Below are 19,589 nucleotides of genomic sequence, written 5' to 3' on the forward strand. Positions count from 1 at the left end.
ATACAACCATACGACACTGTTTCATGTTGGCTTATAATAAACGCCTTCGATTTCAGATTGCTGAGTGTTACATATGAAATATTTGACCACAATAATGGAATCTCACCCTGTTTACCTCAAGTTCACAAACAGACTCTCATAAAACAATATAACTTTTTCAGGATATTGAAGCCAAAAAGCATACCATATTCAGCACAGCACATCCCTGGGAGGGAAATGAGGAAATAGCCACCTTGGGATTAGCTATATGCACCACATTCAACAGATTACAACATTATTTTTTGGAACTCACCTTACACCAAATCAATGACTCGTTGAGTTTCTTGTAAATAAACTTCATTTCACTGTCGCTAAATAGTTGGGAACTGATTTCGGAAGCCAGAGGCTGCATGTACAAAATTAAAAACAATTTTAAAAATGAAAATATAGTAAATAAATCAATGACATTATCAATTGCAAGCAATCTGAGACGAATACAGTACTTTGTGGCCAGTGAAGCAAGTTTAATAAACGTTTATGGACCTTTCCTTTTGTAACATACACTGAATTGTAAAAGCAATACCCTCGCACTTAACGCATTCAGTGAGAAAACAATCCAAATTTTTGTCCTGTCTTTCGGACGTTGGTGTGGATGAATTTAAACTAGGGGCGAATTATCTGTCAGAGAAGAATTATCTATCTGAGACGAATACTGAACAGTTTGTCTGCCTGAGAGGTATAAATCATCTATGTATAAATGCGTCAGCAGCTAGATTTTTTCAAAATTTGGACATGCCTGTAAGGACTCCAATGTGCCTCCCACCCCGACTAAACTTTTGCAGGGGCATATCTTGGCTGATCAGGAAAGTGCAGGGGTATGATATAATCCCCGCCATGCTTTCACACTGATACAAGTGATGCAAGTCTCGAGTCTCGTAAAAATTGTTTTATTTGCTGTAGCAAAAACTGAAGACTGAGAAACCAGGAGTTATACCAACCAATCAGGAAGCAAAAAAAGATAGAATTTGGATTATTTCAATACAATTTGCAAATTGTAGTGAAGGTAAAGAGCTTTGTATTTACCATGCAATACATCTAGAATGTTATAATGTTGTGCTTGATGTAATTTGTTTACAAGACTTGTAGCATGTGAGCAAGCTCTGTTTGCAGCTCTTAAAGTAGCGGGTACTCCAAGTCAGCTTGCTTGCAGGATTCTTATAGGATACGTAAAACACACACAACTTATTGACCAAAACATGATTTTACAAAGCAAGTCAACAAATAATCCATCAGGAGTTGAAAAAAGTAAAAAAAAGGGGGTGTCTGCTTAATATGGGGTCTGCTTAATACAGGTGTCACTGTACCACATGCATGTACTGTAGGAGCTGCATTTCTGGAAGATACCTAAAACGTTCCAAGGTTAGGTTTAAACTTCAAACATTTTAGGTATATGAATGCAGAAGATTCCTGACCAATCTGACAAAATTCTCAGGCTACCATGCTTTCGACTGATAAAGATAATTAAAGAATGTCATTTATAAATGATTCTGAAGTGTGTGCCCATGCCAATCGACCTGAAGGAGAACAGATTATCATGTACTTTGCGTTGTGTCTCCAAAGATTTTCATAGTTTCATTTTCGTTCATTTAATTTCACTCAATTTTTTGATAAGTGTTAAAAATCCAAGACGGTTTATAAAACAGTTATCGTGCAATCTACTTTGAGAGCTGATTCCTAAACCGTAAAAACTCGCCAGGAATCATAAAGCATGTTTCTTTGTTGCATGCAATGAACGTGATAAATACTTAAATATACTGTTCTAACATTTAACGAAATTTAATGACTGAGAAAATTACTTCATTGTGACTGGTTGAGAGGAGGCCAATTTATTGTTAATTCTTAATTTGCACTGCAGTGCAAATTAACGCACACGCGTTTGGAATTTTCTCAGTGATATAATAAACGAGTAATCCTAATCATGAAAGCTCAAGCAATTAAGGATTTACACTACTCGTGATATTTAAAAATTCTTTCAAATTGCACTTGCCTAAATGGCTCATGCAATTTTGAGAGAATAATTCAAAATACACTGTAATATCACTCGTAGTGTAAATCCTTAATTGCACTCGCATTCATACAATTACCTACACTAATTTTATTGAAAATGAAGCATCCAGAAAAATAAAGAACTGATTATGCCATTTGCAACTTAATCTTTAACAAATACTGTTTTATAGTTTAAGGTGATTTCCTAGAAGTAACATGTGACAATTTTTTTTCAATTTTTCTGTTGTTGTTCCTAATAATGCAAGTACTTGAAATGAGCGATAAAGAAACATATGGTACGGTGCTTGTTTAAGAGTCAACTCATCAAAGGAGCGTCAAAAAGGACGCGAAAATCGTGCGCAGTAGGGATGCACAACGCAATACCTGAGGAATCACCTTAAGTAAACTCACCATTATCCTTTTCCCCTTGGACAGGGACACTTCACGAACGACTTTCATAAGAATTGATCCCAAAACCTAAAGAGAAGACAGACTTAATTCATAATTGTTATTTGCCATACAAAATTTATCATTGTGTTTTTGTTTTGTTTTGTTTTGTTTTTTTCACCACTGGAACTAATGGAAATACATTTGGTGGAGACAGCATGCTTACAAGTGAAACATAAATGTTCCATCCCAAGATTTTCCAGTTATTTTAGACGAAACAGTTATGCCCTGTAGTATCCAGCCATTCTTTCTGGATCACTTGACACCACTTTTTTTAGCACTTGATAAATATAAATATACAAACATAACCTTTATTTACCCTCAGTATATAAAGGTAGTTCCAATCAGCATGGAAGTGAGATTTAACCTAGGGCCAGGATTTCGAGTACCCAATTTCCCAACAAACGTTTCAAATTTGACCTGCAATCAGGGGTTCTCCACAAAAACACCTGTTTGCTGGTTACAGTAAAGTAATCTAAATTTAACTGTGGAACATTTGCAGAACTTTCTACATAAAGGACAAAAGATTACACATAACTTTGGCTGCTTAAAGTAATGTCCTTATTGCTCTCACAAACTGTGTCTTTTAGATGAACTTTGCTTATCTATAAATAAAAACATGATCTGAAATGTCCATTTAGTAACCGCACCAATCATAAGATGTCACTTCATCAGAAATGTCACCTACAACTTTCTGTTGTCCAAAGGAAGAAAGGATCCTGCTATGCTGTATGTACAGAGATCCCAGGAATAAAGCTTACTAAAGGATTAAATCCTTTCAAGAGCTTTCTCTACTGATCTGATCAACCTTGCATTTGCATCAGGCTTGTTACATATTTTGCATGTCATTAAATGTATTCAATGAACTTTGCATAACCTCACCTTAAGGTTAGAGATGCCAAGATTACTGGGTTCATCATCCATCAGGCCATACTCAGTTGGCTTCAACAATAGTGTAGAAACCAGACCTCTAGATATGAATAAACCAAGCAGCAGCATGGTACTAACTTGATCAGTTACTCCAGTAACTGCACCATGAGCAGTGAATGTCATGTTATCCTACAAATAAAGGATGGATATATATGGAAAACATTCAACTGGTCTTTGATCCCAGGTCAGAAACAACCTTAAATTGTACCATCATGATTAATGTGCTCCATCAAGTTACATGATGATTTGAATGATAGTTGGTGCATATTAAATGATTGTTATTAAACAAAATCTATGTTGAATGTACGTGAGGGTATGCAAGCAGAGACCCATAGCTAAGAAAGTTTAGTAACCCATATGCGTCGAGCTAAAAAGTTTTGGTTGTCGTCCGTCAATGTATTCGTACATATACATGTATGCACTTTTTTTTTTTTTTTTGTAATTTTTATTTTTTTTCAACATTTTGGTTTATAATACATACAATACAACACAAGACATAACACTAGTTACAATACTTACAATACGTCATAACTACAATAGATTACATACAACAAATTATAATTACTAATCGTAGCCTAATTATACCTAAAGAATATACAATGCGTTGTTTACAATAGTGCAGCTACCCAAATACAGAGAGAGAAAAAAAAAAAAAAAAAAAAAAAAAAAGAAAGTAAGTTAGTGACATGCTGAGAAGGAGAAATTACAAATTAAGCTCAACTATTATTAAGAGATGGCATTAGTTTTTCCCACTTTTTGTAATGTTTATAAAGTTGGTTATTTTTGGTAGCTATTTTTTTTTCAATGTAATAAACGGTTTTTGTCTTTGCTAAAAATATTGTTAATGTTGGTTTAATTTTATTTAATTTACATTTATAAATAAAAAACTTTCCTAGCAGTATCAAGTGATTCAGGATAATAAAGTCTTCGTTGTTGTTGAACACTCCAAACAATATATTTTCAAATGTTAAAGTGTCCAAAGATACATTCTGGTTTGAAAGCCAAGAAGAAAAAGCCCGCCAGAAGTCTTTTGTTGTATCACAATAAAAGAGCAAATGTTCGAGGGACTCGACCTCTTTCAAACAAAAGGTGCACATTGGTGATTCAATCATTTTAAAACGGAATAACCTCTCATTTGTGAAAATTATATCGTTTAATAATTTATATTGGAACTCTCTAATTTTTGTTTCAAGTGTGACAGTGAATGGTAAAGAATAAATTTTTTTCCAGTCTTCTATAACCTCTGGATATTTGTCCTTCAACTTCCTTTTGGCGGTTGGAGGAGTTTGTTTCTTTGTTTTAAATCCTTTATACAAAAGTTTTGAAGAGGCTTTTAACAGATCCGATTTGGTTTCGTCGATATAAATATACACTGTATCCAAATGCTGTTGAGGATATAGTTGCTGATGTTGAATATGTGATTCTTTGATAATTAATCTCCATTCTTTTGGTATGGCATCTACAATTCCTATTAATTTGAAGTACTGGATTGGAGATAGATTCGCTTCCAACACTTTAGGGCTTTCAAGAAATTTACCCGTATCGGATAACAAGTCACCAATTTTAACAATTCCTTTAGTAAACAAATGTTTTTCAAAAAGAGATTTTCCGTGTATCACAATATTCCTATTATTCCAAATAATTTGGTCTACAACATCCTCATAGGTGGCTACCTTGAATTTCTTTAAATTACGAAATGCCTCTAGACACTCTTTGTAGAATATTGGAAGATGAACCGGTAGTTTACTAGTTTCAAAATCACAGAACAGGATGAGTTTTCCACCTATATTTCCAAAAAAGAAATCATCTAAAATAGTTTTCCAAGTGCTGTTGCTCTCTCCTAGATACTTTTTTAAGATCATCACTCTTTGAGCCGATATCATGGATTCAATATCAAGCATTTTTAGTCCTCCATTTTCAATATCATTGATAAGCGCGGTCCGTTTAATTTTATCGTTACCTTTCCAAATGAAACCGAAAATCAGTCTGTTTATCTCCTTGACAAGATCGTTTGATATTGAAATTGCAGTCGCTTTACTCAAAAATTTTGGAATAATGAAGGTCTTAACTATTTGAATCTTACCAATCAGGGTAAGACCCCTCCACTTCCACATACTCAGCGTTTTTTTAATAGATTTGAATATTGAGTCGAAGTTTGCTTTGTCTCGTGATGGTTTGTGATAGTCAAAAACGGTACCTAATATCTTGATTGATTTTCGCACTTTGTGAGTGAAGTCATTTTGTACTAGTTTATGTGGGCCGATACCAAAAACTTCTGTTTTATCGTCGTTAATTCGGAGACCAGAATGCAATGAAAAAACCTTTAAAGTTGTACAAAGTCGCGAATATGCATTTATGTCTTTTAGAAAACAAGTCATGTCATCTGCAAAAAGCGTGAGTTTGATCTCCACGTTTTTGACCATTATTCCTTGTATGGTTTTATCCTGCCTGATTTGACATGCGAGAACTTCCAAAGCTAAGATGAATAATAAAGGTGATAGAGGGTCACCTTGTCGTACACCACGATGGATACAGAAAAGATCTGTAGTAAAGCCGTTATTTAAGATACAGCTGGATATGTTTGTATAAAATGTTTTTACCCATTGTAAAAAATACGGTCCAAAATTGAATTTTTCCAATACTTTAAATAGATATGTATGGTCCAGAGAATCAAATGCCTTTTCAAAGTCAATTGCCATTAGAATACCTGTTGTATTTGTGAGTTTTGCCAATTCAAGTAAATCATCGATTGTTCTAACTGCATCAAATGTAGACCTTCCTTTGATAAAACCATTTTGATTATGGTGAATAAGTTCTGGCAGGATTGGCTCCAGCCTTCTAGCAAACGCTTTGGATGCAATTTTAACATCTACGTTGATCAGTGAGATAGGTCGCCAGTTCTTTATAAATCGTCTATCTTTATCTTTTTTCTCCAATAGGGTAATCATTGCCTGCTTTTGCGAAGTTGATAGTTGCCCGTGTTGGTGAGAGAAGTTTAGAGACTTTTCGAGATACTTTGCAACCACGTGCCAGAACGCCAAGTAAAATTCCACAGTTAAACCGTCACTTCCAGGCGTTTTGTTTTTCGGAAATGTCTTCAATGCTTCGTACAGTTCGGATCTAGTAAGTTGTTTATCTAAAGTCATTTTCTCTTCATCAGACAATTTTTTAGTATCCACTTCATTAAGGAAACGATCAATTGAATTCTCACCTAAATTATACGAGTCTCTATCATAGAGTTTTTCATAGAAATCATGAATCTCTTTCATTATTTCTTTTGGGTCTGTTATATATGAATCATTATCCACGGATAATTTCCGTATACATGTCTTTTTCTTTTTAGCACTTTCTAAATTTAAAAAATACTTGCTATTCTTTTCGCCCTCTTCATACCAACTCACCCGAGATCTTATGATTGCTCCTTGTGTTATATAATCATAATGGCGTTCGTATTCTGATTTGAGAACTTCTAAATCGCAGAGATTTTCAGCACTTGGGTGTTCGTCACATTTTCGCTGACACTCTTTTAGTCTAATTTCCAAATTTACCAGCTCTGACCTTCTCTCTTTTGCTTTCTTCTTACTATAACCAATCGTTTCATAGCGTATTTTATATTTTAAATAATCCCAGGTAACCCGCGGGTCTTCGATTTCTCTACTTTCGTCTACCCATTCACCGATTTTGTTTCTAATTAGGTCTACATATTCTTTATCTTCTGACAAACTTGCATTGAATTTCCAAAAAGACGGTCCATAGGTTGAGTTCTCTATACCATTAATGTACAACGTAATGGCGGAATGGTCAGATCTAATAGCAGGGATAATATCGACCTTATCAACTTCTTCCTGTATATTATTTGATATCAACCAATAATCTAACCGCCGTTGAATCATTGGAGTTTTCTGTCTCCAGGAGAAACGTTTTAATTTTGGGTTTCTGATTCTCCAGATGTCTATTAGATCAAGAGAAAAACATAGATTTTCTATCTTTTTGGACGATTCTTTCAATTTTGGAGATCCTCCCGATCCATCCAAATCTGGGTCGCGGATAACATTAAAGTCACCACCTATTATTATTTTGCAATCAGTGTCAATTTCCAATTTGTCGAATTCGTTCTGTATTTCGTCGTAAAAGATGCATTGTTCGTTGGTCTTATTTGGCGCATAGATATTCAAAAATAAAAAAGATTGACCTTGAACAAGACCTTTTAGAATGATATACCGACCTAGATTATCTTGTTTACATACCTCAAATTTACAGTCAAGCCCTTCTTTGACTAGTGTTAAGACACCTCTGCTGTGTTCAGAACCATGACAAAAAAACAAGTCTCCTCTCCACTGGGATTTCCAGGTGTTTTCCACCTCGGATGTGCTGTAGGTCTCTTGTAGAAAAATTATATCAGCTTTATCCTTCATACACCAATGAAAAAGTGCTTTTCGTTTATCAAAAGATCTTATCCCCCGAACATTTAAGGATAGGATACCAAAATTTAAATTAAGTTTTGTAACTTTTTAAGGACATATTTAAGTGAAAAGGCGAGCAGTTGCAGAGAATGAGATAGTAGTCTTTAGTAGATGAGCTAATGAAAAAATTTGCATGTCTCTTGAACAAGAAAAAGGTAAAACTAATTAATATTGAAAAGGAAAAAGAAACAAAAGAAAAACATTTATAACACCTACAACTACAATTGAACATGTATGTAAAACAGTAGCCAGCGATAAAAGCTGTTAATTGCGCTACTAATGGAATAGGTCTTGCACGCATTGCGCTAACTAGATGACACGCATGCAGCTCCATTTTTAAGAACAAGTGTGAATGAGGCTTACATGTTATGAATACCTAGATAGAGAGTTTATGTTCCAAAGAAATTAGAAGATTCGTATACCCTCAATAAAAAGTTTGTCCGGCTCTGATCTTTTGAAGAACGCCGATTTTCCGTCTTCTTTTGCTTTTTTGAACTTAGGCATTAATTCCTTTCTGCGGTCCACAATTTCTTTCGGAAGGTCTGGCGATATTCCGAAACCAGTTCCTTTCAGCTTTCTTGCACTTGACATGACTCGCTCTCTGTCGGAGTATCGCAAAAAACGTGCGATTATTGGTCTTGGTTTTTCTTGCGATGGGTCGCGCTTGCCAATGCGGTGCACTCGTTGATACTCAAAAGAATCCGCCTCGCTGATGTTAAGTTCCTTCTGTATAAAGCCAGTTAACACCTCTTTGACATTTTCTTCTGAGAGGTGGAAAGATTCAGCAATGCCGTAGAAGCGAAGGTTTTCCCGTCTTTGATACACCTCCATATACAACTTCTCGTTTCTTAAGGCCTCGATCTTTCCCTTGAATTTGTTTTCGGTGTTTACTGTACTTTCTTGGATAGTTTGTTCCAGAAGCTTTACTTTCTTCTTTAAATTTTCTATCTCTGTATTTGCGAACGACATTCCTTCATCTAACACCTTCAGTTTTGTTGTGGCGTCCCTGCTGAAGCTTTCAAACTGCTCAGCTTTATCCTGTAACTTGTTAACCTTTCCATCGACCACTTTCACAAAACCCTCAAGGATGTCCAATTTCTTTTCCATGTTGTTTAACTTCTGCAGAACAAGGTCTAGCTTCGGCATTACAGAATTAGCCAACTCCACGGCAGCGGCGGTTTCGTCTTCTTCGCTCGATTGCACCGTGTCAGACATGTGCAACTTGACTTTGGCTTTCTTCTCCAACGGTGAAAGGGATTCTTCTTCCGACGAGTTGGATACACTTCTCCAAGTTGGCCCAGTTCTCTCTACATGAGTTTTTCGTCTGAACTTTTCTCCTTTTCCTGCCATGTAGAGGCCTCCATATACGAATTTTTAGCGGAGCTAGCAAAAACACGTCTATACTCTACCCATGCTCGGCCCAATCCCACATGTATGTCACTTGCGTAAATTTACAAGCTTTCAAATTTACAAGTCTTCTTTTCGTTTCTAGCACAGAAAATTCACTTTGTTGAAAATAGCTTGATATGACACAGAAGTATACCAAAAAGGTACAATTAAGTTATATCGTTGTATGTTAAAAAGTGCAAAATAAATTAATTTATTATTATTACTATTATTATTATTATTATTACTATTATTATTATTATTATTATTATTATTATTATTATTATTATTATTATTATTATGCCATACCCAAATTCAGCAAAGTGACCATGATATCGTAGCCAGATCAGGCCAGGACTATCCTGACATAGCAGGATATCTGGACAGTAGACATAGCTTCTGATTGGCTAATTGCGAATTTGGTACAGCAGCAACAACAACTTCATTCATGCAACATTTACAAATTATTTTAAATTTACATATAATTATTAGAAGGACAGAGAAAAAAAGTACAATTTGAGTCTGGAGAGTGAAGTGATCCCATAGTTTTCTAGTCAGTCTCCAGTTAATGTAAGGTTTCTACAGATATATAAAAGAATACAGAACTCTTAAGAGAAGAGATGTGTACATGGTATAATAGAATGGAGAAAATCAATACTCTTAACAAGTTTCCAGAATGTTGTTCAGACAGTAAATAAAATTTCAATTGTTTAGGGAAGTTGAAGGCATTGAGATCTTTAAGGTGAGTGGGGATATTGTCTCAGAGAATAGTCACTGTGTCAGCTCTTGTTTGTTATACAGAATTGGTATGCATGTCTGGTATGCATGTCTGGTATGGTATCTGTGCACTTAACTAGCATATATTGAAAGAAATCTTGGTAGGAGGCCTTCGTCCCAAAGATGGATGAATTTAAGAGCTTGGAGTCTATACACATTATATACTGTGAGAACATCTAATAAGTTTAGCGAGGTAAGGGGAATTCGCTTCCTGCCTGGTGGCCAAAAGTTCTTTGAAAGAATGTAAGCCCGATGGAGTGATTTTGTTTAGTTTGTACTTTATTAAATTATGTGGAATTTATATGCACTTCCCCATGCTAAGATGGTTAATGAAATGTAGGGAAAATGATGCTATAATAAAGTTGCTTCATTTGTGAAAGAGTTAAGAAATGTCTAAGTTCAGCAATAATTATTATTCAAGTATACCATTATTTCTTGAGATTCTAGTGCAGACATGAGATACAGGTTATGATAACTATGGGTTATTGACCAAGCATGAGCTCAAGATGGCTGGATATTGGCCAAGTTCTTTTTTTGCGTGTTTATGGACCAAGATGGAGTTGAGGTCTTAAAACACCTAATAAAAGAATGACACCAATGTCCAGCCATCTTGACCAAGCAAGCTTAGTCAATAAAAGATTTATTACAACTATGGACTTTGATGAACCTGCCTTGGCTTGAGGGAAGATTGTTCTAGAGGGACACAACTCATAATCCCGAGCAGGTAAGATAGCGCCATCTTGCCTGTCCACGTAGCCCTATTCACAGTGCAGGATTTAGTTGGCCTTGCCTGCTCACGAAGCAAGTCATATAATAATAAAGGTTATATAATTACTGTGTCGAGTATGTGATTAGTATTTCACATGAGCTCTGCTTTTAGGCTTAGCTTAATATCTAGTATATTACACAATACCTTTTCCACTTGCCAAAGGTAGTTTGGCGGTAGAGGGGAATCTTCCTGTAACATATGCCACAGGACACCCTCATGTGTAGCACTGAGAAGTCCATATGGAGGTTTAATTTGAATCACGTTATAAACAATAGTTTCAATCATGGATGAAAGTTCAATGAAAGCAGCTTGAGAGTTCTGTGAAAGCCTCTGAAAAACACCTGTATTTTTCACTTTCAAATCAAAAGCACTATCCTTAACTGCATCTTGGAGTGTGGAGTAAACAGAACCATCATGGTCTAGGTAGTGTTTTGTATGGAGTTCCTCAATAGCTTGGTTCATAAGACTATTTAGATGTTCCATGGCACTCAGTCTTCTCTGAGCTGCTTCTTTTGAGAGTGATATAAGAATGAAGCATGCCCAGACTACATAACCAAAATGCCGTAGCTTCTGCACTCTGCTAGGACCAGGAAAAGGATATGACTGGTCTTCATCCCTAGAAACTTGGTTGAGAAATCCTTCAGGCTTTACAGTGGTTTGAGGTCTCATGTGAGGTTCAGGCATTCTTCCTGTTGGTCTGACAGGACTTGCAATACCTCTTGGCACCTAATAATACCCAGAAGAAGTCAATGGCTCTACTGGAAGAAAATAAGCCCTACATGTAGGTGTTGATAGGAAGAACAATTCAAGCAAAGAGAGATCTATATTGAAATGACTGAGGGCTGACATTCTTCATAGTGATGAACAGCTAGAAACTTTACCTGGTCCAATACTTAGAAAACAATATGAGTGGTAATCCAGCATTCTGATTGGTTTTAGTTTAGCGACCCCCTCCTGAGGATTACACCTGAATATACTTGCCAAGCATAAGTAGCTAAACTGTGATCGAGTGCACTGAAGTTTGTACAGAACAAGAACTGATTTTACTCCAGTTCAGTTTGGAACAGTTTTGATAATAATTACAACATTGATAACTCAAAAGAACTCAAAACTTCACCCAGTCATATAAAAAAAAAATTCAACATTTAAGGAGGAAGCCACATCAGCCTTGGTTTTCCTGCAGGTCCTCTATCCTGGCCAAATTGGAATGCGGAGTGTTGGTTTTAGTGGAGGGAGGAAAACCCTCGGAGCAAGGCATGAACCAACAACAAAGTCTAATAATCATAGAAAACATTGAACCAGCAATGAAAAGATTCTGATTTGCTGGTTTACCTATTGGCTAGAGTTATCATGAATATATGGATTGGAGAGAAAATTGTATAGCTTAACAAGTACAGTTGAACTGCCACTAATGGACACCTTCCCTTCTTGTAAGCGGACACTCTGCCACTAAGAGCAGTCACAAACAAATATTACAGTTTTAGTGATCATGTTCACTGTAGGTAGTCTTGACTGATAATTATGTTGGTCTGTATATCGGTCAATATATCAGTCGAGATATTAGCCTACGAACGAAGATGTATTTCCGGCTGTCACTTGGTTTCGCCAAAAAATAACGTCTGTGATCGCAGGCTATCAAGATATTGGTCGACTATCGACCGACTCTTGACTGATAAATCGACCAACATATGAGTCCAGGCAACCTACGTAAACATGATCTGTTTTAGCTTCCCACAAGCATAATAATAAAATGTAAAAATAATAATTGCTTCCCCTAAATGGTGTCCACTAGTGGCAGACAGGTTTGAGGGTAGGTTATTTGGAGTAGTTAGTACCAGTGGTTTTGGTGATGGCTTCCTTTGAGCAGGAACTAGTGGCCACTTTACTGAAGGAGGAGGTTTGGCTGAAAAATATTAGATTGACAATGAGTATCATGTAATGGTCATTGTGGTGAATGGTCCTTCAAAACCTGTGGGCATAACCAAAAAAAAAACTGTGGTCTCGCAGTCTTGTTTTTTTAGTGGTTATGTGAATCTCACAGTCTCAGTTTTTTCTGACGCTAAGAAAGTCTCAAAGTCCCGAATTTTTGTTTGGTTTTACAAATGGCATCTGATTTAGAAAGTCTTATGTAGAGTCTGAACTTTTTGTGGTTGCATTTAAAGTACAGTACTTTGAAGTCTCAGTCTCACAAGTTGAAAAGTCTCGGACTCACAAAGAAAAATGCCAGTCTCGCCTTTTCGCAAAGTCTCACGTTTACCCCTCACCTCCCATTGAAGTGTAACTAACAACACATTTTCTAGCATACAAGCAACAAAATAAGTACATAATAAGTACATAATATGGAACTAGGAACTGGTATGAAATATGCCAATTTTCCATGTGAGTGAAGTTTTATCAAGATGATAAAAAAATCAATGTGTTCTCAAGGAAGTGGTTGTTTGAAGGGTGGATAGTGTCAGTAAAATTAACTACACTCTCTGCTGGATAACGATTTATCCAGTGGACAGCATTATCCATCCTTTGAACAACTGGAGCCAGACCTGCTTTTTTGTGTAGCCTTTCATTCAGCAAAGAGATACTGTATGTTGGGGTGTTTGTAAAATGAAGACACAAAAATACCCCAGACCAAAGATACCTAAGAATATAACGAAGACCCTTAGACTGACACGAAGACCCACCTGACTTTAATCTTCTACTAAGCCAGCTGTTATTTACAAATTGAAGGGAGATAACATATAGAAGGGACACAACATTAACAACCACCAAAATACCAAAAGCTATAAATTACAAATTACATTTTGACAGAAACTGGGCTTCTTGCCTGGATAGTGGACAGCTTTAGGAGGAACTTGCAACACTACTTTTTAAAGTACTGGACAAAAGCACTCAACCTTTCGAATATTTTAGGTATACCAAAATAAATAGACTACCTTTGGAGGAAATATTGGAAAGTTTGACTTGTACAGTGTGTGTAAATGGTAAGTTGATTAAGGTACTTTTTTCTCAGTTGTCCTCAGAAGATATTTCATCCTGATTTGATGCTTTCATAACTGTAAAAATTGTACTTGTAAATAAAATAGTTCAAGTTTGGATTCAAATTGCATTAAGGACTGTTGTCTAAAGCAAATAATTATATTTAACTGGACATCATCCATTTGTCTTTGATCAGAGAATAAGTGCCATACTCAGGCCATGTGCACTTCACTTAGTAGGCAAGGTTAATGAGATATACCCTTATATCTCAGTCTTGTGGCATTTTTGTTTCCAGATTGAGATATACTGGTATATCTCATTAACCTTGCTTTCTCAGCCCATACTGTGTCTGCATGCTCTACTTTTGGGACAATTAAGTCAACGGGAAAATGCTCATTATGTATCACATGGTACAACCTTCAAACTAGATCAATAATCAATAATAATAATAATAATGATAATAATAATAGTTCATTTTTATAGTGCACACATCCATTATTTGCCCAAGGCACTCAACAAAATTATCCCTAAAAACTACAATTTTACAATAAGTTACTTACAAACTAAATCTAGTAAAATAACTAAAAAAAACTAGAATCTAAAAAGATTAAAAATACGATAAAGAGTTACTCTTAATAAATTTAGTAAGAAGGAAGGTCTTGAGTTTTTTCTTAAATGATAAAATTGTACTGGATCGTCGCATTTCCAAAGGAAAAGTGTCCCAAATCTTCAGAGCACATATAGAAAAAGCTCTATCACTATATGTTTTGGTTTTACAATTTGGATGCATTGGCAGGTCTTGAAAGTTCGACTAAAGAGATCTAAATGATTTCTGATGTTCCAGGAGTTCTGTTAGATAATGCAGGCAGAGACCATTCAGTTAGTTATAGACTAAAAGAAGATGCTTAAACATGATCTGATATGAGACAGGCAGCCAATGAAGAAAGAAGAGTGACATAAATTTATAACATTTAAAAAATAAAAAATTGGAAACGCATATATACTGCACAATGTACTATGCAAATGTATACATGTAGAGTTCACAAAAAAGACCAAATTATTTTTCAGAACAATGTACCTTTTTCGACATGTCTGTTAACTGGGAGGGAGGTAAATGGTGTCATTTCTCGGTTGCCAATTTGTTCATCCTCCAACGTTCTCACTTTTGGCAAGCTGGAAAACATGAAAAAGGTACCAGTATAAGAAACACAAAATGGATTTACAAATAAAACTATATTTAACTATAAAACATTGCTTTCATAAATTAATGTGAGGCTTTGTTATAAAAAAGACACTGTCTCAGTAAGAGAACATTCATGAAAATCTTGCCATTCTATGTTCACAACATTCTACTGCTGCAGTAAAATTGTAAAACCACTGCAGTCTTGACTGGTGTTAATTGGTTCCACACTTATCCATTTACTCACATTTTTTCGGTCACTGCCCTTATCATAAAAAGAATTCTTTCCAAGTGGTTTTTGTGACATTTGCACATCCCAGCGATGCATATCAACCAACCTAAGGGGTGGACCACTTGACTTTTGAGGGGGGGGGGTGATTTTAGAAAAATAATCCTGCAAGCATGCCTGTAGCACTGCTGAAAAAAAAAATGTGGATGAGAGGGTTAAAAAAAATTCTCACCAACCCTATACCAATCACCCCATGCCCCTCAAAAGTCAAATAGACCACCCCAAATGGTATGAGCCTGAAAGAGTCTTGTATTGTAAATTTGCTATATGCTGAAATGTTGGAACATGTACAGCAACTTGACAATCAGGAAATGCCTAATGCTCGCGATGTGGAAGATTGGCTCAATCTGGAAAACAAGCTCCCGACTTCACCGCAAATGTCTGATGAAGAGATTTTAGCCACCGTCGTTGGAGATTCAACGGAAAGCGAAAAGTGTGTGTAGCGATGAGGAAGATGAGGGCGAGGACTAGTATCGACTAATGAGGCAGCGCAATGTTTCAAAAAATGCTTGTCCTGGATGGAATCACAGAACGATATTGACCCTATGCAGTTAATGCAGCTAAGATGAATGATAGACTTCGCAATACGATCAAGCTACAAGTCTTTGAACCAAACAAACATGCTTGAACATTTTAGACCTTTGTAAATACCTGAACTGAAAGTTTTTATTTGTAAATACATACAGGCTGTGTAGATTTCACAATTAAACTGATGTTTTCTTTGCTGTATACCTTTTGTTTACATTTCTATCTCATTAATATTCATGTTTTCGATTATCCAGACTATTTACCGAGGTCCCGACGAGTCCAGATAATCGAGGTTCAACTGTAGTATTTTACATGGAACAAGAGGGCCGGGGGTACTATGGATTTCAAGTGACAAGGATTATTGAAGGATGTTTTTGGGTATGAAATTTTCTTCAATTCTGTAGTTTTGGGGGTAGCAAAATTGACAAGTATTTTTGGGGGTGGCTGGATTTAAATAGGGATTTTTAATGTTTGTGAATTTGTGGTAGCAGAATACCAACTTCAAGGTTTTAAGTTTTGTTTCTTTTTTAACCCATTGACACCTGGAGATTTGGACATTTTGGACATTTTTAGTCTGGATATGAGCTAAATTAGCTCCAATCCACTCAAAAAGGCATTTGCAACATGACAGCATGCCTTTCTCTCCACTAACATCACAATCTACGACATTTTTGCTCAGGTATGCGCAGAAATCAAAATTTTGAGTTTTAGACGAGAAAGTGTCTCATGTCTTCAGGCTTTTTGTGTGTTTTTTTTTTTAATTTTTGCACCTTTCCTCCTTCTCCTTTTCTTATCTTTTTGCTGCAGTTGTTGACCTACTAATGGGCTTGCTTCCAGTTCAAGAATTCCTACAAATGCCTCATCGAGACAGAAGTAGCCAAGTGTAGTAGAGGGAAATTTTGCTCTGAGTTTTTCACTCACATTTCTAAACATTTTTGTGCATATTCCATGTTCAATTTACCTAATCACTCTGACCTGGGTATCACTGGAAAGATCTTTCCTTTCAAAAACTTTTGCAAACTCACCAAACAAGCAGAAACAATAAGAAACCGTCAAAACAGGTTTTGGTTATGATGAACCATTGTCTGAGAAACTCACAAATTAACTCGATACCAGAGTAGAGAGTTTTCTTGCTATATTCTTAAGTCAGAACAAACGCAAAAACATACGCGTAAGCTTACAACTAGCGTGAGCAGATCTTATTATTCATTCCCAGCGCGAGATTGAAGTCTTGTTTTCGACCCTGAAAAACCCACCTTTTCCGTTAGCTCAGATCATAAAACTACATATAAGCGCCCTGGTTCGTATTCCATGCCTTATTCCCTGCCATCGCTGTGTAAAATACGCAAGAGAATCTCTCAACTCTCACCATTTGTTCACGCAACGTGACAACATTCACGCGAGAGTCCCTGACGTGCGTGAATCCGCGCGGATATATGACGTCAGGATGGCGCAATTTGTTCTAAAAATAGAAAAATTGTCCCATATCATAGGTGTGCGCGAATCCCGAGACTTACGGTCTCCGTCCCCGATTATGGCTCCTGATCTAAGCTGAAATCGCGTGCAGGGGATACACATATCACTAATTAATTTATGGCGCAGTGATATGTGTATCCCCATAAACACAACTGTTATAATATAGCGCATCAACCTTGTCAAAACTGCAGGCAATATTAGCACCTGACGTTTTTACACGGCTTGGCTTTACTGGAGTTTGAAACTCGATAATTCCACTAAAAACGCGTGCACGCGTGCACGGGATAATTAACAATTATTCCATGAGCGCGCGTTGGATATGAGATGGTAAATAGCCAACGAGGCCCGCAGGGCCGAGTTGGCTATAACCAATCTCATATCCAACAAGCGCGAATGGAATAATTGTTTTATTAAATTCGGTGCTTTTGTATTCTTGGAAATATAGCTTAATTTTATTGGATTTTAATTTTACAAAACGACCGGAAGTCGATGTGACAAAAACAACAACAAGTGGGAAATCACATGACATGCGCGCCGTTTGTAAAATTAGTTGAATGAAAAATTTGAAAGCGAAGCAAGCGAATTTACTGAATGAAATTACAATCGCGTAGAATTCAAGGAAAGTCTATCAAATGAAGGAGATATAACCCTGGTCAGAAAGTTTGAAAAGCGTTCAAGTACGAGTCATGGAGAAGAGCCGAATAATTGTGCACTTGCACATTGCCGTTGTAATAATGCCGCGGAAAACTTTGATCGCAATGTGACACAGACGTTGTGCCAAAATTATTCTCGACAAGACCCCTTTCAGGATTCCCTTGCTTTGAAAGCCTTGGCATTTCGAGCTGTATGTGTGGAGCTCATTGTTGGCCAGATTTAGAGTCAAGGACAGAAACTGTCTTAGCGTCAGATTCATCTTCAGAATCTCCGAGGCCACCCTGGTGATTTTTCGTGGCTGGTAAAGAACCGGGCTTACTTCGGTTCAGCTCAAAACACTCAACTCCTTGAGGTGTTTTTCGCAAGGACAGAATTGTTGGCGCTAGCTGTCGTTGATTCTCTCGTCGTCGTCGGCCAAAAAAGAGACTGAGATGAAACTAGATCGTCCTCTGTAGCTGTGCGGGATTTTTGCTCTCGGCCGATCCGAGCTTGCTTAGTCGAACAGTTTCCTCATCTGCTCATTGGAAACTGGTTTCTTATGGACTACGCCGGCAATTATGCCTGTTTTGCTGCGGCCTTTTACAAATGCATATGCTCTAATAATTGATTTGCTTGGTCAGAGATAAAGAAAAACGGTTTGTTGTGCGGCGGCGTGCAAAGGAAATGATCAACCGGCGACTCTAATGGATTTAATCAATGAACTTTTGCAATACGTGTCATCTTTCTTCCTCGCAGACGAGTAAAAACACTTCAACTGAACATTCAGTTCTTCTTTTGACTTTTCTTATATCGGTTTCGAAAATTTGGTGCCACCAGGACTAGCAAGCCATTCTGTTAAGGTAAATATTGTTTTTGTCACATAATCTTCATGAATGCGTAAAATCTCGCCAGTCATATTTTAATTTTGCACCTTTAAGGGAAACTTAACGTATACGTACCGTTAAATAACCTTATCTCGAACTTTGTGGCTTTTTTGTTGTTACTGGGACGGCATTGTCCATAATTTCCCGTATTTCCTGTGTAGATAGCTCACCGAATGTGCTTTTCTTCATCCATTTTTTTTTTTGTCGACGAAACTTCGCTTCACGCGAAAAAGCTCATGCCGAGCGACATTTGCCGCTTTTATTTCCATATAAGGTCAAACGCAGGTATAATGGCTGGTAACCGAGATCCAGTGAACCAATCAGAAAGCTAGAATTGCATTATCCGAGGCTGAGAATTTAATGATAAGGGATACACATATCACTGATTATTTCATGAACTAGTGATATGTGTATCCCCATGGACACAGCTGTTATATTGGCTTTCTACCCAAGAAGAAAAATGCCCATTACATTTGAATTGTCAAAACTGGCTTGCTAGAAATATTCACACCCGGCATTTATTCATAGCTTGGGACTGGAGTTTCACTGACCTCGGTTGTACACGACTGTATGCAGGGATACACATATCACTAATTATTACATGGCGCAGTGATATGTGTATCCCCTGAAGACAGCCGTTATCTAGGCTAACTGCCGAAGAATAAACGTCGATTATTATGAAACTTGCTAGCAATATTCGCAGTATAGCAATGTATACACCTCGAGACTTAACATATCTTACAAAAAGTCGAACTGAAAAGCGGGTGCAGGGGATACACGAGTGCCACTAATCATTTTGTGGCGAGCGGGTCGAAGCAGTGATACGTGT

The 19,589-nt window shown here is 36.8% G+C and overlaps 3 protein-coding genes across 4 annotated transcripts in view; 1 reads left to right on the forward strand and 2 right to left on the reverse strand.

Annotated features, from left to right (window-relative positions):
- LOC145495232 (uncharacterized) overlaps positions 1 to 286 on the forward strand; it is a 16,273-nt gene extending 15,987 nt beyond the window's left edge. Inside the window, exon 6 of the mRNA XM_081474828.1 lies at positions 1 to 286. This exon is cut by the window's left edge and continues 4,778 nt beyond it. The gene's annotated coding sequence lies outside the window, so the exon portion shown is untranslated.
- Positions 1 to 16,757, reverse strand: part of LOC145495214 (uncharacterized) — a 19,164-nt gene extending 2,407 nt beyond the window's left edge. The window contains exons 1-7 of one of the 2 annotated variants that reach the window (XM_081474800.1): positions 16,538 to 16,757; positions 14,849 to 14,943; positions 12,633 to 12,700; positions 10,942 to 11,523; positions 3,355 to 3,531; positions 2,437 to 2,502; positions 293 to 385 (exon numbers count right to left, since the gene is read on the reverse strand). In XM_081474800.1, coding sequence (XP_081330926.1) covers positions 293 to 385; positions 2,437 to 2,502; positions 3,355 to 3,531; positions 10,942 to 11,523; positions 12,633 to 12,700; positions 14,849 to 14,894 — 1,032 coding nt within the window. In that variant the 5' untranslated portion in view covers positions 14,895 to 14,943; positions 16,538 to 16,757. Of the gene's footprint in view, positions 1 to 292; positions 386 to 2,436; positions 2,503 to 3,354; positions 3,532 to 10,941; positions 11,524 to 12,632; positions 12,701 to 14,848 lie in introns of both variants that reach the window. The other variant, XM_081474798.1, reaches the window with a different exon arrangement.
- Positions 7,973 to 9,293, reverse strand: LOC145495223 (uncharacterized). Its single transcript, XM_081474812.1, has one exon. The coding sequence runs from the start codon at positions 9,213 to 9,215 to the stop codon at positions 8,271 to 8,273; it is 945 nt and encodes a 314-aa protein (XP_081330938.1). The 5' UTR covers positions 9,216 to 9,293; the 3' UTR covers positions 7,973 to 8,270.
- Positions 16,758 to 19,589: the final 2,832 nt, after the last annotated feature.

The sequence above is a fragment of the Orbicella franksi genome, chromosome 8 (genome assembly GCF_964199315.1).
Source record: "Orbicella franksi chromosome 8, jaOrbFran1.1, whole genome shotgun sequence".
Taxonomy (NCBI): Eukaryota; Metazoa; Cnidaria; class Anthozoa; order Scleractinia; family Merulinidae; genus Orbicella; species Orbicella franksi.

Excerpts from the sequence above, each read along its gene's own strand:
- LOC145495223 (XM_081474812.1), bottom strand. The coding sequence starts at position 9,215 with ATGGCAGGAAAAGGAGAAAAGTTCAGACGAAAAACTCATGTAGAGAGA.